The sequence below is a fragment of the Lampetra fluviatilis genome, chromosome 46 (genome assembly GCF_964198595.1).
Source record: "Lampetra fluviatilis chromosome 46, kcLamFluv1.1, whole genome shotgun sequence".
Taxonomy (NCBI): Eukaryota; Metazoa; Chordata; class Hyperoartia; order Petromyzontiformes; family Petromyzontidae; genus Lampetra; species Lampetra fluviatilis.
In genome coordinates this window covers 2491931-2508407 of record NC_136320.1, presented here as the reverse complement: position 1 = coordinate 2508407, position 16477 = coordinate 2491931, and the positions used below count along the sequence as shown (strand labels likewise).

Genomic DNA, 16477 nt, shown 5'->3' with positions numbered 1-16477 from the left:
ATGTTCTGTGTCGTGACTCGGGCCATACCCCCCCACCAACCCCCCCACCACCACCACCTCCCACCACCATCCCCCCAACTAACACCCCCTCCCACTAATACCACCACCCCCCCACCCCACTGCCCCCCCCCCACTACCACCACTCCCCCCACTACCACCACCCCCCCCCACTACCACCACCCCACTACCACCACCACCCCACTACCACCACCACCACCCCACTACCACCACCACCCCCCCCCCACTACCACCACCCCACTACCACCACCACACCACCACCACCACCCCCCCTACTACCACCACCACCACCCCCCCCTACTACCACCACCACCACCCCCCCCTACTACCACCACCACCACCCCCCCTACTACCACCACCACCACCCCCCCTACTACCACCACCACCACCCCCCCTACTACCACCACCCCCCCCCCCTACTACCACCACCACCCCCCCCCACTACCACCACCCCCCCCCCCACTACCACCACCCCCCCCCCACTACCACCACCACCCCCCCCCCTACTACTACCACCACCCCCACTACCGCTACCACCCCCCCCCCTACCATCCACCACCCCCCCCCCCCACTACCACCAACCACCACTACCACCATCAAACCACCACCAAGCCACCACCACCAGCCCGCAATAATGACCCGGCGTGGTGAAGTATGGTCGCGTAACATCGAGTGCAGCAACAACAACGACGACGATCCACAACACAGCACGAAGGGTGGACACCTCCCCCGGCCGCCTCGCGAATTGACCGAGCGTAGCCATCGCCCGGCTGCTATCTGTGGAGAGCTCGGTGGCCGAGGACGACACTTTCGTCACTTTCGTGACTCTAGTCGAATGTTTTCAGTTAGTAAATTACAAAAGGTTCATATTTCCAGCCAACCCCCCAAGTGTACTGTATTTATATATATATATTATTTTGTGTTCCATGCAAATATCACAGCCACTTTGTAAATTCACTGCTGGATGAATTCCCTTTGACCCGAGGCACGGGGATTATTTGACCGTACACTTCGCCACGCTGGTCGGCCAGTGAAGGCCGTGGGTACAATAAGACGCAGGGGGCATAGAAGTACAGTACAGTAAACACATGCATGGGAGTTGCACTGCCCTAGCTTTCCCACCACGCAGCCTTCCCCCCCCCCCCACTATTTGACTATTTGACTAAGCGGTGGGTGGTATGGCCGTCTCCGCCATACCGAAGCACCAGGCTTCACAAGGCTCCACCAGGCTCCACAAGGCTTTACAAGGCTCCACAAGGCTCTACAAGGCTCCACAAGGCTCTACAAGGCTCCACAAGGCTCCACCAGGCTCTGCAAGGCTCCACAAGGCTCCACCAGGCTCCACAAGGCTCCACCAGGCTCCACAAGGCTCCACAAGGCTCCACCAGGCTCCACAAGGCTTTACAAGACTCAAAGCCCTTGTCGAGGCTTGGCTAAAGTGGGGGACGCATCCTGTGTCGCGTTATTTAGGCGTTTCACGCGTGGAAAGTGCGTCACAAAATCAGATTTATTTTAACTGGGAGGAATCCGATCATCTATGAAGCTCTTTGTTCACAGATGGTGGCTGAGAAGGGCTCACATGACCGGGGGGGGGGGGTGGGGGACGAGGGTTCCCAGAACCCCCGTGCCTCTTAAGGGGTAAAATGCAGGGGGTGGCGCTAAGGAAAAGCTTAGACTCCCCTCCAAAGCGCTCGAGACCCCGGATTCATGGAAAAAAATAAATGATGCAAAAAATCGGCTTCAATTCAGAGGCGAATAAATACGAACGTCAACGTAACGCCCCAAGTTCGTCTCTCTCGTCCTCAGTTCTCTTCGTCTCATTCTCATGACGCATCCATCTCCCGTCGACATCTCTTCTCTCATTCCAGCGCATCTCGGTTCTCATTCTGTACCATCCCTCAACTCCACTGCTCTCGTCCTCTTAGTTCTTTCGGTAAAGTCACGTAGGTAAAAAAAAATTGAAATTAAAATTAATTAAAAATAAAAACAATAAAATCACGACGTTTCGGAGGCAGCACAAGCCTCCATCTTCAGGTGAAACTGTCACAGCAAAAAAAAATCTGTATCAAGTGGAGAGAAGTCCCAAGACTTCTCTCCACTTGATACAGATTCACTGCTCTCGTCTGTATCTCCTCCGTCACCTCGGGAGTTTCAACACCCAACGGGTTCGGTAGATTTGCGGGGGGGGCCCCCCCGCCCCAGTCAATCCGCCATGAAGCCCCCCCCCCCTGCTACCCAATTTTTTTTTTTGCCACAGCATTGGCAAATGGGGGGGGGGGGGGGGAGATCAACACAATAATAGAGTCATTGTTCAAGCGGCAGGGAGCCGGCGTTGTTGTGCGAGCTGAGCATCACGATTGAGAACAGTGGGATCCCTGTACTGCCCCGTCCAGAGACTCCAAACGTACACGCGCGCGTGCCCCGGCGTTTGTCAATTACGTTACAAACTCTTATTTTCTTGGCGATGGGAGAGGGTGGGTGGGTTGGGTTGGGTTGCAAACAATAACACATATCCAAGCGAATAGCGCATTAGCAATCATAACAGCGATGGGTTAAGACAAAGGCAACCGCAGAATGCGGAGACTTTGCGCAGCTTATCAAAGCTGGCTGCGTTTAACATTTTTCGGAGATGTTCGCTCGTGCAAAAAAAACTTCTGTTTCTAATGCTCGACGGTTGAACATCCGATCGAAATCTTCGTCGCGCGCAAGCCCTCTTCGTCAATTCCACTGCTGGATGATGGCCTCTCGCACGCTTTGCGGGTCGTGGAGGCCATCCGACCATACCTCGCCAGGCCGGTCACGCTATCAACAGCATCGTCAATAAGCGCAATCGTCAAGGACAGAATAACAAACAAAAAACACGCAAACGTTCAGCCACGCACCACCAAACCAGACCAGCAAGCGCGCGCGCGTTCACACAAAACTCACCCTGCGCTCCGACAGCTTCCCCCATCATCAGCAGCAGCAGCACCTCCATCGCCACCATCATCACCATCCTCATCCGCAGCAGCAGCAGCGGCGGCGGCGGCATCAGTGTTCGGGCTCGTGGGTGAGGCTATCTAGCCCGGCGCGTCGTGCCTCCCGTGTGCGGTCTGCATGGAGCTGTGGGGGTGACGCGCGCAAACTACCTCCGACCCCAGCCGTAGCAGCGCGCTCCGACTTTTGTGTTGATCTTGCAATTAAGTTTGTCGTGGTATGAAGAGAGCTCCTTTGGTTGCTGCCCCGCCCCCCTCCAGCCACCTCCGCACCCTCTCTCTCTGTCTCTCTGTCTCTCTCGGTTCGTTATCTCCGCAGAGAGACGGGCGAAAGCGATGGACAATGAGAGGACTGCGTGGAGGCAAGCGCGCGCGTGTGTCGGTGCTGAGTCCGCGTGTACGGGAAGGTGATGCTCCCGTGAACCGGAGTGAATGAGCGTGTTGTTTCGGGTTTGCTTGAGTGGGGGTTGGGTCGAGTGGGGGGTGGGGAAGAGGTGAGTGGTGGTGGTGGTGAGGGGAGGAGATGAGAACTGGGGTGGAGTGGGTGGGGTGGGGGTGCGTATACGATGCGTGGCGCGCCCTGTGTGGATCGTGAGCGCCCCCAAGGTAAACCTCCCCGCTTTGCGCTTCTGCTCAATGGCTCACGACGACCGCAACAAACAGCACAAGACTGCCGCTGGCTTGCTGGCTTCTGCTGTGCCTGCGCGCCACGCAATTCTGGGGTGGGGAGGGGAAGAGGGAGGAAGAGGATGATGGAGAGAGGGTGGGAGGGGGGAGAGAGAACAGTGGTGGATGAGTAGACAATTGAATGTGATTACCGCGTGCTCCCGATTATAGGGCGAGCATTCTTCCCTTATTCAAAAGGCTAGGGCCGGTCGAGGCGGTTGGGGGGACGGTGCGTCTTATAATCCGGTAGGTGTGTGCTGTGCACGCGCGTGCCCGTGTGTGTGCGCGCGCGCGCGCGACCAAATGTGTAGAACTTCATGTGCACCGGGGAGCACGTTGTTGTGCTGCGTCTTCGTTTCCGGAGCGTTCTGATGAATCTCGAGAAGACGGTCGATCGTTGAGTTCAGGCGGCAAGGGATGAAGTACACGCGTTCAACAAAGAGACAAAGAAAAAGATCCCCCGTATAGCCTGGCACAGGCTGTTGGGGCAAGTGCTGTGAGCGAGCACCTATAAAGACCGGCACGGTACACGAGGGGGTGGGTGGCCAGCACCACGCCCGGCCGCCTTTGTCTCCCCAGTGGCGATGTTTACGCACCGCACCAGGTACTCCCTTGAGGCCGAGTCGACCTAGGGGAAGCCCAGGACTGGTTCAGATAATCAACACCGATGTTGGCCGTGAGCGGGCATCGAAACATACACACACACACACGTGCGTGTGACTTGCTGTCTTCTTGGTTTTTTCGGTAAAGTCACGTAGAAGGGAAATAATAAAATAATAAAAATAAAACATCATAAAATAATTCTCACGACGTTTCGGCCACAACGCATTCAGACGCTGTCTCCCCGACAGACTTGGTTTCGGCCACAACGCAAGCAGCCGTCCTCAGGACGGCTGCTTGCGTTGTGGCCGAAACGTCGTGAGAATTGTTTCATTTTATTATGTTTTATTTTTATTATTTTATTACTTCCCTTCTACGTGACTTTACCGAAAAAACCAAGAAGATGAATCCCTGCAGTCACGAAAGCTTTAAATCGAAAAATGTGACTTGCTGCTTAAGGGATTCTTTAGCTCGGCGACAGCGAGATGATGATGATGAGACTGTGGGGGGTTGGCGAGTCACGCAGCCGCTGCTGCCGCCCCTCACTGCCCACCCGAGGCGTGGTGCACAAAGCCGTGGTGGCCTCTGTCGGGGTCGGGCTTGGGGGTTGGTGGTGATGATGAGATGATGGGGGGTGTGTCTATGATGGGGGGTGTGTGTGTATGATGGTGTGTGTGTGTATGATGGTGTGTGTAGCGGTGAACGCAATGCGCTACGAACCTGGTGACCCGAGTTCGATTCCCAATCATGGCCAACACCAGTGACGATTATAATCGATCTCAACCGGTTCTGGACCTCCCCTAGGTCGACTCAGCCTAAAACGAGTACCTGATGCGGTGTGTAAGCATTGCCACTAGGAAGACAAAGGCGTTCAGGCGTGGTGCTAGCCACCCACCCCCTCGTGTGCCGTGCCGGCCTTCATAGGTGCTCACAAAAGCACTTGCCCCAACAATCTGTTACAGCCTAAACGGAGCATCTTCGTCTAAGTCGTTGTATAATCGCCCAAATGCAATCACTTTCTCCTGTTAATTAGCCAATTCAACGGCAATTGAACAACACACAGCACACGCGTGTTCATGTAGGCCATAAAGCAATGACAATACACACACACACTCATTGTTTTTTTTTATAATGCACGGGGCACTGCTTTTTATAAGGAGTGATTTGGCCAATAACAGCGGGTAATCGAGCAGCATTTACTTCACAAGCCCGCCTGTTGATGCAACCCAGAAAGTCAAGTGTATATATATATTTTAACCAGTTGAGAACTCCAGAAATGTTACAGCCGACCCAAAGTTTGCCTGCTTCAACAGTCAGGCTTGCCTACCTACTGACCTAACTCCTCACCTAATTGCTGACATAACTGCTGACCGAGACACCAATGGACTGTTCGACTGAAAGAGATCTTCCCTCAACTGTGGAAGCAGAGAAAATCCGAATATCTGTTTCCGAATATGTAGTTATACCTGAGAAATCCGATGAGCTATAAAGCTTTTTTTCACAGATGTGCAGTCGGGGCACGGGGTAAGGCCGGTACAACAACAAACACTACAAAAACACGATAGGAGTGCAGAGTACGAGAAAGATAAACAAATCACCCGGACACATACGACTAAAACTACACACATCCCCATCCTACCAGACAAAGCCCACTGAGGTATTCACTAATTTTTTTCAAAAGCGACCTTGCCATAAATGAACCTCATGGCGGGACCCCGGGGTCCCATAAGCCCCCGGATCTCGCATAAACTGCGTTGCAACGTCATTTTATGCCCGTTGAAGGCGAACGATACGGTGATCGATTCATCTCGAAGAGCTCTACACGATGCGCTAATCGAAGTTTCAAAATGTTGTTTCTTCTGAGAATTCGTCCTTGCTGCTGCGCTTGGACACGACACGACAACAGAATGATCCGCGCCAGGTGGGTTGCGGCGTTTATGTGCGCGTTGGGACGGAGTCGCCAAAAATAAAAAATAATAATGACGATTTTGACTTCCGTTTATTTGGGACCCCGGGGTCACGCCATAAGGTTCAAATGATTGGCTTGACAAATGGCACCACCGTTTGGACATTTATAGCAACACATGGGGGGGAGGGGCAATGGGGGGGGGGTATACGTAGTGCGTCTTATAATCCGACGAATCCGGGTTTCCCTTCGGGTGTTTGGGCATGAGAGAGAGGGGTTGGTGGTGGTGGTGGGGCCTGGTTTTGGGACGTTCTCTTCCTGCGGCCCGTGATGTCTCTCGCAATGAGACAGACGATGGGCGATCCCTCGCTCTCGTGCGCCCGGAACTCCGCACAGATGGCGACTTGCTCGCGATCTCACTAATTAGGGCGCGGCGTTAATTGGCTGCAGATGCGCCCCCCCCCCGCCCCCGGTTCAGCCCCACGCGCTCCTCTGCGTAAGCGGGAAACACGAGCGTCGATTGAGAAAACACAATAGAAACACGCGAATTTCCGCACGGCGAATCGAGCTCTCGAATGGATTGTTTAAAACATTTTTACGATGATGATTGCTGCCACTTTGTCAAAATCCATCGATGGATGAAGACCTCCCCCACGCAGTGTCGGTCACGCGCCCTCTGTTTGACCAAACTCGCCACTGGCGCTAGCCGTAGCGATGCGCTCACCCAGTGCGCGACTTACTCCCCACGTTCTCAGGCGCCTCGATCTCCTCAAGAAGAGCCGAGGTAACGTCACGCCTCAACCTCGCAAGCGATCGCGTCTTTCCATTTCCCTCCCGAAAACTTCGTAAATCCAAGAAACATTTTTGGAGACGAGCGGGCCCAGCGAGCGGTCCGCGCCCGGCGTGAACTCGGCAGCGTGCCGCTAATTGAACGTTTCACAACGTCGCCACGTGACCGAGTCCCAATTAAAAACCTACGACGCCTCGGGGTCAAACTTCTGCTGTCCCCACCCCCTCCTCCACCACCACCCCCTCCCCATCGAGGACAAAGGCACCGCCGATTACTCGCCACGACAAAGGTGGTGGTAGTTGCGAAGTAATTAAACGAATGACAATACGAGTCGATGTATGTCCATTAAGTGATATCGCCCTTTGTTAGCCCCCCCCTCCCTTGCCTCGCCAAATGTGGTTGCCGCTCCCCGCCCAGCCACCCCCTTCGGCTACAGTGTCACGCATTGAGCGACGGAGTCTTTCACACTTAAAACAAAAGAAGATTCCCCATATATGACCGCGTCAATGTGCGTGTTGTTGTTACATAGCTATAGCAGGTAATGACACCGTGGATACAAACGTTCCCCTTTGGACGTGAGAAGACATTTACCGTGCAGGGCTATTCTAATTTACAAGGCGCCACGGTGACGAGATGTTTACTCCCTCGCCTGGTATACAGGCGGTTGTGGGTTCAATCCCAACCCTGACGCCTGCTGCTGTATATTTGTAGTTTGCATGTTTCCCCCGCGGTCACGTGGATTTTTCTCCAGGTCCCCTGGTTTCCCCCTCCATATTTAGAAACACGCGTTTGCAGTATTTGGCCGCAATACATTTACACGTGATAAGCCACTTCGTTGAGCTATCATTTGTGATGACCAGGTCGCTTCTGAAAAGGAGCTTTATATCTCAGAAGGCCTTACCTGATAAAATAAAAATAAGTTTGTTTTAATTACCATCGAACAATCCGAAAAATCTCCGTCGACCGTCTGAGTGTTTGTTAACAGTTCCCAGATTTGCTACACAATTTGGATCAAAAGCGTTTGATGTAACTGCTGCCCCAAAGTTTTGTAACCACCACCCAGTTTTGTTTCGTGGCATCTTCATTCTGCCCACTCTGTCCTCGCTTACACTGTTATCCATTAAAATGAGTGAAGTTTAAGCGTCAATGTTATTTTACACCATAATCACTATTATTAAGTTTGGTCGTTTTTTTATTCTGTAATTACGGAATGCTTTGATGTTGTCTGCCGGTCAAGTGGCCTTTTAATTAAAGAGGGTCTTAGCTCTACTTGCTTTACTCAGTGGGAACTACACTCCTGGTTCCCATTCCCATCGGCGAAATGGTTTACTGCTCCAACCCGCTCTCAAACCGTGGCACAAACACGGACGTGTGCGCAAAAAAGCACAGAGGAGGGACACGCGGAGTAGAGAACACACACACACACGCACGTCGGATGCAACAGCCATAATGACTACTGTGGAAACTAAGTGTGATGGGGTGGCGAGGTGAGGATGGTGGCTGGTGGGCGAGACTCGAAACATCAAGGTGAACATTACCCATAAACGGCTGGGATTATTTGCTCACAAACAGAATACTTATTTATTGTGTAAATGTTTTGCCATTTTTCTTTATCCCGATCGTGCACTCGGCGTCCCTGAGAGCGCTGCGACCCCTGCTCGCGTTAGAGAAACGCCACCGCGGAAGGGGACATCGCAGAACTACCTCTGAGATTTCCCTTCAAGTGACTTGCGGTCCACGACATAGGGGGCGCGACGATTTCCTGTTTGTAGATCTGATTGTGGCAAAAAAATAAACAAAAAAGAAATGACTCTGCTGGGTGGGAACACGTGTGCAGCACGATGGAGGAAGAGGTGGGAGGAGGGGCCGATTGCAGACACAGGGTTGGGGTTAGGCGACCGAGAGGAAGAGAAGACCCAAGAGCAGATGGTGGGATGAAGACTGTCAGCGCAGAGCTCGGAGGTCGCGCGTCCACCGTGGAGCAGCTGTTGCGGAATCTGGCCGAGGGGAGGAAGCGTTGGCGATTTGGCAGCGGTCTGCGGCATCAACGGCTTCGGCCACGATGACCTCTTCTCGATCTTGAATAACAACGCGAATGCATAATTTCACTCTGACTGTTGAGCAATCGTCCCAGCGTTTTGCCATTTGGTGGGTAGGTAGGTGGGGGGGCATGCTACCCACCCCCTCCTCCACCCCCGTCCCACCACCAACTTCCCCGTCTCCCAGCGCCACGCAGCACTAATCACCCAATTGGCTTCATTAGAGCACGAACAACGTCGGCTAAAAATAGGCGACGTGCCCGCAATGTGCATCTCATTAGGGTAATTGTAACGAGCGACGCGTGTTTACCTTTGCACGTTCTTATACGACTCCCCCTCCACGTGGAACAGTTTACGCGCTCGCAGCCACCACCCCCCTCCCCTCTTCCTCCTGCATACCTACACACACACACCCCGTTGCCGGTGCATGGGGGTTCGGATCAACACCACCCCTGGAAAATCCCAACCCCGCCCCACCCCCTCGGGGTGGATCCTCATCCAGGCTGCGTGAGGCGTGGGGGAGCGGTGGCGCAGTGGTTAGCGCCGTCGTGCTACTTAGCCGGCGGACGCCGAGTTCAAATTTCCGGCCCACGGTCGAAATTACAGAGTGGTAAGCGAGATAACAGTTGTAGCATGCGAAATAATGTCGAAAGAGGTGGTGAGATGAGAGAAGATGTCGATGGCAGAGACGGATGTAGTAAAACCGAGAGAGACGTGGACAAGACACAATTACGTACGTTGAACTTCTTTCGTACCGTACATATACAACCGTGATGATTGGAGGTGCGGGTGAAGGACAACAAACTAAACACAAACAGCAGTTCTAAAGGAATGAGTTTTCAATGTAGGTGATTTAAAAGTGCGTAGCGGTGCGGTAGATTCCCTTTGTTCGCATCTGAATTCACGTTGATGTTTGTTCACCGCAGCGTAGAGGGTCGTCCATTCTCCTGTGCTGCTCCAACTGTCTAAAACTCCCTTCCTCACCACAGCCATCCGTGCTGTCGAACCCCTGACCCCTGTTCAAGCCCCCTGGCTTACGACAATTCCTTTGTTTTCCTCGGCCTCGTCTCGCGTCTCGCCGGTTCTATACACCTTGGTCGCGTTTACACGGCACGTGAATCCACATTGTGTTGTATAGGCTTACACCGCGACCCATAGACCTACACAGCGACCCATAGACTTACTTATACAGCGACCCATAGACTTACATAGCGACCCCATAGACTTATACAGACACCTGTAGACTTACACAGAGTTCCATAGACTCTCATGGAGACCCAACGGCGAGGAGATGTGACTGCGGTGCTGTGCAGCAAACAGTGGACCACCACCACCACTGCTTTCGGCGTGATAATGGCCACGCCAAAGCAATTCGCCCAAATGGACCAGAATCAAGCGCACAGAAGATTGTCACCTGTCCCGGTTCGAACCGGGTCAGGTGGCAACCTCCGATGCGCTGCCCTGATTTGACCGGGGCAGTCCGGAAAATGATATCAGTAAATTTTGACTTAAAAATTTTCGTGACTGCACAAATCCATATTCTTTGGATATTTCGGTAGAGACACGCGATCGCTTGTGTTGTGATCGAAACGTCGTAGTTTTTATTTTTTTTAAGTAAACTTTTATTTTTTCTATCTACGTGACTTTACCGAAAGATCCAAATAATATGAAAAATGATATCAGTTTTCGGGTGGCAGGGTTTGCTTCGCACCGATGTCTGGTGGCATGGTGTTGCGTTTTATTCCGGTAAGCTGCACAGTTGTGCTCAGTCTAGCGCTGACTGATGTGTGCGGGCTTGGTTCACAGTGGCAAATGTGGCACACCTACATCTCACGGGTTGAAGTTGTATTCTTCTTCTCATGATAAAATCCAGCCTTAAATATACAACGATGCCGTTGCTATTCTTTCCCATGACATGTGCTTGAAGGAGACGCGATCAGTGACAGGTCCAACATCCGACCTCCTGACCTCCTCTTTGTGCCGACCAATTACGTCCCATCTATCACCGGGGAAACAGGCTGTTTGGCAGCCGCGAGGTTTAAAAAAAAAAACCTCCCCGCACACAACACACACAAACTCGCGCAGAGATCCTTGCGTGGAGGCGAAGGGAAACAAAATCAGCGTCCCAAGAGGGCCCTGGGGGGGAAGCGCTCGGGCACCGCGGACCAATTGCAACTTTTGCGCTCCCCAGGGGAATCATCCTGAGGAATGTCACTGGCGGATCTGCTCGACTGACTGACTGACTGACGGCTGAGCCGCCTCGTTCCCATCGTAGGAACGTGGAGTTTCCACGGTGGTGGGCCAGGGGCTGTGAGCAGGAGTAGAAGGAATTGCACCGCGTACAAGCTCACTTGGGGCAGAGAAGCGTTTGTGACTTTTTTATTTTGCTCGGCAAAAAAAATCTCTTGCAAGGGAGACCTGGGATTGTTACTGCCTCAAGTCGTTTTTTTTCATCATTAAATGCATTTGTGCATTTTACTAATTCGGTACTGTACAGGTTTCTACGTATGTTTGTTGAACTTCTTTCACACGATACGTAGTCAACCGTGCTGATCGGAGGTTCGGAGGAAGGACAACAAACGACGGGTCTCTGTGTGAGTCTATGGGTGTCTATGTAGTCTATGGGTCTCTGTGTGAGTCTATGGGTGTCTATGTAGTCTATGGGTCTCTGTGTGAGTCTATGGGTGTCTATGTAGTCTATGGGTCTCTGTGTGAGTCTATGGGTGTCTATGTAGTCTATGGGTCTCTATGTGAGTCTATGGGTCTCTATGTAGTCTATGGGTCTCTGTGTGAGTCTATGGGTCTCTATCTGAATCTATGGGTCTCTGTGTGAGTCTATGGGTCTCTATGTGAGTCTATGGTCTCTGTGTGAGTCTATGGGCCTCTGTGTGAGTCTATGGGTCTATGAGTGAGTCTATGGGTCTCTATGTGAGTCTATGCGTCTCTATGTGAGTCTATGGGTCTCTATGTAGTCTATGGGTCTCTGTGTGAGTCTATGGGTGTCTATGTAGTCTATGGGTCTCTATGTGAGTCTATGGGTCTCTATGTAGTCTATGGGTCTCTGTGTGAGTCTATGGGTCTCTATGTGAATCTATGGGTCTCTGTGTGAGTCTATGGGTCTCTATGTGAGTCTATGGTCTCTGTGTGAGTCTATGGGTCTCTGTGTGAGTCTATGGGTCTATGAGTGAGTCTATGGGTCTCTATGTGAGTCTATGAGTCTCTATGTGAGTCTATGGGTCTCTATGTAGTCTATGGGTCTCTGTGTGAGTCTATGGGTCTATATGTAGTCTATGGGTCTCTGTGTGAGTCTATGGGTCTCTGTGTGAGTCTATGGGTCTATGAGTGAGTCTATGGGTCTCTATGTGAGTCTATGAGTCTCTATGTGAGTCTATGGGTCTCTATGTAGTCTATGGGTCTCTGTGTGAGTCTATGGGTCTATATGTAGTCTATGGGTCTCTGTGTGAGTCTATGGGTCTATATGTAGTCTATGGGTCTCCCGGCGCGGCAGCTGATACAATGGTGCAGCTTTTCTTAAATCACCTCTGTCGCTTCCGTCCAGCCACCCAGCTAGTGTACACGCGCATACTCCACAAGTTATTTGATTACGTGCGGTGCGGTAAAGCGTGAGTACGTCCACCGCTTCCAAGATGTTTTGGGTCAGTGTGGGAAAGAGCAGACCGAAATACAGTCTCCTTCTGCCAGCAGTGGAATGAGCGAGCTCATGCGGGGCTGCGGCCTTATCCTTATTACTCTAAGGTAAGTGTGTGGCGTCACCAGCAGAGAGGCACGTGCCCACCGAAACCCTTTATAAGCTAAATTTCGATTTAAAGCTTTCGTGACTGCAGGGATTCATCTTCTTGGTTCTTTCGGTGAAGTCACGTAAAAGGGAAATAATAAAATAATAAAATAAAACATAATACAATAATTCTCACGACGTTTCGGCCACAACGCAAGCAGTTCTTCAAGGCGCTCTTCCCCCTCCAACCCAGCTTAAATATACGCTCCAAGCGTGGTGGTGTTTCATTCAGACGCTGTCTCCCCGACAGACCTGGTCTTCACCTGAGGACGGCTGCTTGCGTTGTAGCCGAAACGTCGTGAGAATTATTTTATAATGTTTTATTTTATTATTTTATTATTTCCCTTCTACGTGACTTTACCTTTATAAGCTCTTGTTGTGAGCAGATCTTTCTCCTAAATCAGCAGTTGTCCTGCTGTATCGGAACGTCGTGATTTATTTTATTTGATTTCTACCCACGTGACTTTGCCGAAAGAACCAAAGAGTATAGAGGCACGTGTGTTTTGGCAGGCCTTGTAAGTATTCACGTTACACGTGTGAGTTGGACTTAAAAGCCAAGGCGAAGACAACACAAGCATGCCAAATCATTGACAGTACAGGTCAGTGTGTGTATGTATTCCTAGCACAGGTGTGTATCACCGGCAGAGGTAATATGTCTTCACTGGTACTGGTTTGTTTATTTAATCAGCATAGGGAAGTGGGTTTTACAAGTACAGGTACGTTTATCAGTGCAGGTGTCTGTTTTTGGAGCGCAGGTGAGTTGATTTTATCACAACACGGCGGTGTGTTTTACCAGTGCAGGTGTGTGTGTGTGACTCGTAGAGGTAAGAGTGCATTTTTAGTGCAGATAAGTCTTCACGTTACACATGTAAGGTTGACTTATCAGCGGAGGTAACGAAAACACGGGCATGCCAAATCAATTACAGATTGAAGAAAAACCTCCCGAAACTCAAAAAAATAGGAAAACACGCCGCCACACATCAAGTATTTACCGTAACAATCTCCGCTTTCTCGAGTTTTCCTTTGCTGCGAGCAGATGACATCTGTGTACAATTTCTCTCAAATTGGTGGAGCACTGCTTGTTTCAAAGCCAATTTGTCCGGCCTAACTGCCGCGTTCCAGATGGCCAACGCTTGAGAGCTCCCCCACTTGGCACGAGCGCGACTCTGGCACGAAAAAAAGAGAGTGAGCGGGAAGGAAATGGCTGGGCCCGCCACTCGGAGGAGGCACAAGCCACGGGGACAATCAGCCGCCCGGCCACTCCACCACTCGACCACTTGACCACACGGCCACACAGCCGCCCGGCTACTCGCCCACTCGGTCACTCGGTCACCCAATTGCCTGGCCGCTCCACCACTCGACCACTCGACCATACGGCCACACAGCCGCCCGGCTACTCGCCCACTCGGTCACTCGGTCACCCAATTGCCTGGCCGCTCCACCACTCGACCACTCGACCACACGGCCACACAGCCACACAGCCGCCCAGCTACTCGCCCACTCAGCCACTCGGACACCCAGTCGCCTGGCCACTCCACCACTCGACCACTCGACCACACGGCCACACAGCCACACAGCCGCCCGGCTACTCGCCCACTCAGTCACTCGGACACCCAGTCGTCTGGCCACTCCACCACTGGGTCACGGCCACCCAGCTGCTCGGCCACTCGGCCACCCGGCCACCCAGCGGTTGGCCCCATCGCTGCCACACGGTGCCGCGGTGAGAATGACTGGCGTAAGCGGTAGACAGCCGATGCCGGGACTTTTTTTTTTCTTCATCCAAGAAAAGTTACGTTAAGTTTCGTGGCTGATTTTAAATCACGTGGCACGCTGGTCAAATATCTCTCAAAATATTCGAGCCAATGCTCAAATTTGGGCTGATCGTCACTGTCAAGGTCATCGTCGTCGTTATATCTCTGACGTCGTGGTGATTTAAGACAAGTTAAAATAAGTGTTCTGGCGAGAGAGATGAATTATTTCACGTGGCGCATCGATAAAATGTGATTAAGAATTGTGTGGGTCACCACTTGGTAACGCTTTGTCATTATCACCGTCATTGGCAGCATTGCAACATGTATCTTATTTTGATGTTTGAACATCTTAACACCTGTTATATTGCCAGAAAGAGTAAAACCTATTCATATATATATATATATTTATCATTTTTTATACTTCAATGAAGGTATTCCATAGATATAACTGCTCAACCCGAGCTGTAAGTGCTCAGATACCTGCATTCTCTTTGTTCTGTTCGCCTTTTGGCGTCGTTCTCTGGTCTGACACTAGTGGTGAGACTCGGCCATGAAGAAGGCTGCTGTGTCTCTGGTGTAGGCCAATCAGTTTCAAAGACAATGCCATCATATTGTTTCTTTGCATGTATTGCCACAAGTATGTGTGGTCAATGCAGACTTGATGCCTCGCTCGCATCATGCATCTCTTTTGGTATTTGAACATCTTAAAACCTCGTGTGTTTATTGCCAGAAAGGGTAAAACCTATTCTTAAAATGTTATCGTAATTCTTGATACCGGCAAAGAGGTCCCAATAGATATTGGGAGCATGATATATTTTACTTGATCAAGGATATATGCCACTGAGACCACAATTGAGATTGGGGGGGGGGTAGATACATGTAAAACAAAACACACCGAGTGGCAGGAAATAGACTCTTAAACACAGAGTGTAAGTGCCACAGACTTTGCATGATAAGAAACTCCGCGCATGCACGTGAGTCAGACTGCCCAGCACCGTCTAGCAACGGGTGTTCTCGTATCGAGTTGAACAAGGACCCATTCTGACCAGAAACATCGAGTGGGGGGGGGGGTTGTGGGGGGTCTACGTGCAATCTGCCATGTTTGATCTAGATTCGAAAAGCAAAAAGTGTCTGAAAGTATTCTCTGCACACGATTCTTACGTGCTTTGAAAACATTCTAAACTCGATGCCCGTGGCTATGTTTATTTGAGTTGTGAGTTAATGTTAGTTTTGTAAAATAAATACCAAATCTGGCCAACATTTGGGAGACAAACACTTTCCTTGACAAGCGCTGAAACTTATTTTTTTTCTCCAGCTTGAGTGTTGTGGGTTTACTCTCCAAAACACCGGTGTGCTGTACTAGCAACGAATTGGCACGTTCTGTTTCCGTCACAACACCTTGCTAATTAGCTGTGTCGGGTGATGGCGGTTTCTAACGACACATTTACACCCCCCAAAAAAACCTCTTTTATGAAAATGTCTCGCGTTGTTTTCCGGCAATCGACGTCGCGTTAAATTTACGCTTCGAGAAGTTGCGACGAAACTTCTCGCTCCGCATGTTTTTGTCCTGCACCACACGCGCGTCCTGTTTGTCAGCGCCCGGGGTTGTTTTTTTCTCTCTCTATCTCTCTCTCTTGGAATAATTCAAAATCTCGGTGTGTGCGAAGAAAGGAGCAATCGGACCTTACTATCAACATTGTCCTGGCGAAGACAAGAGGGCAGACGACGGAAGCAGATATGACAACGTTACGGCAAACAATCGGCGAAACGAAAAGGAGCCGGGCGAAAGCCGCGCCACGCAGTCGACGCGCAATCTGGCACGGCATCTCGCGTCTGATTGCGCTCCACTCGCGCTGGAGTTTCCCTGCTTCGTCGGCGCCGTGGTGGGTTTGAGATCATGCCCGTGTGTGGTGAGGGTTGAGATCGTGCATGGGGT

General features: G+C 51.3%; 1 protein-coding gene across 1 annotated transcript in view; it reads right to left on the bottom strand.

Annotated features, from left to right (window-relative positions):
• Positions 1-3641, bottom strand: part of LOC144947658 (inactive tyrosine-protein kinase transmembrane receptor ROR1-like) — a 78683-nt gene extending 75042 nt beyond the window's left edge. The window contains 1 exon segment of the mRNA XM_078876916.1: positions 2947-3641. Coding sequence (XP_078733042.1) covers positions 2947-3049 — 103 coding nt within the window. The 5' untranslated portion in view covers positions 3050-3641.
• Between the last annotated feature and the right edge of the window lie 12836 nt (positions 3642-16477).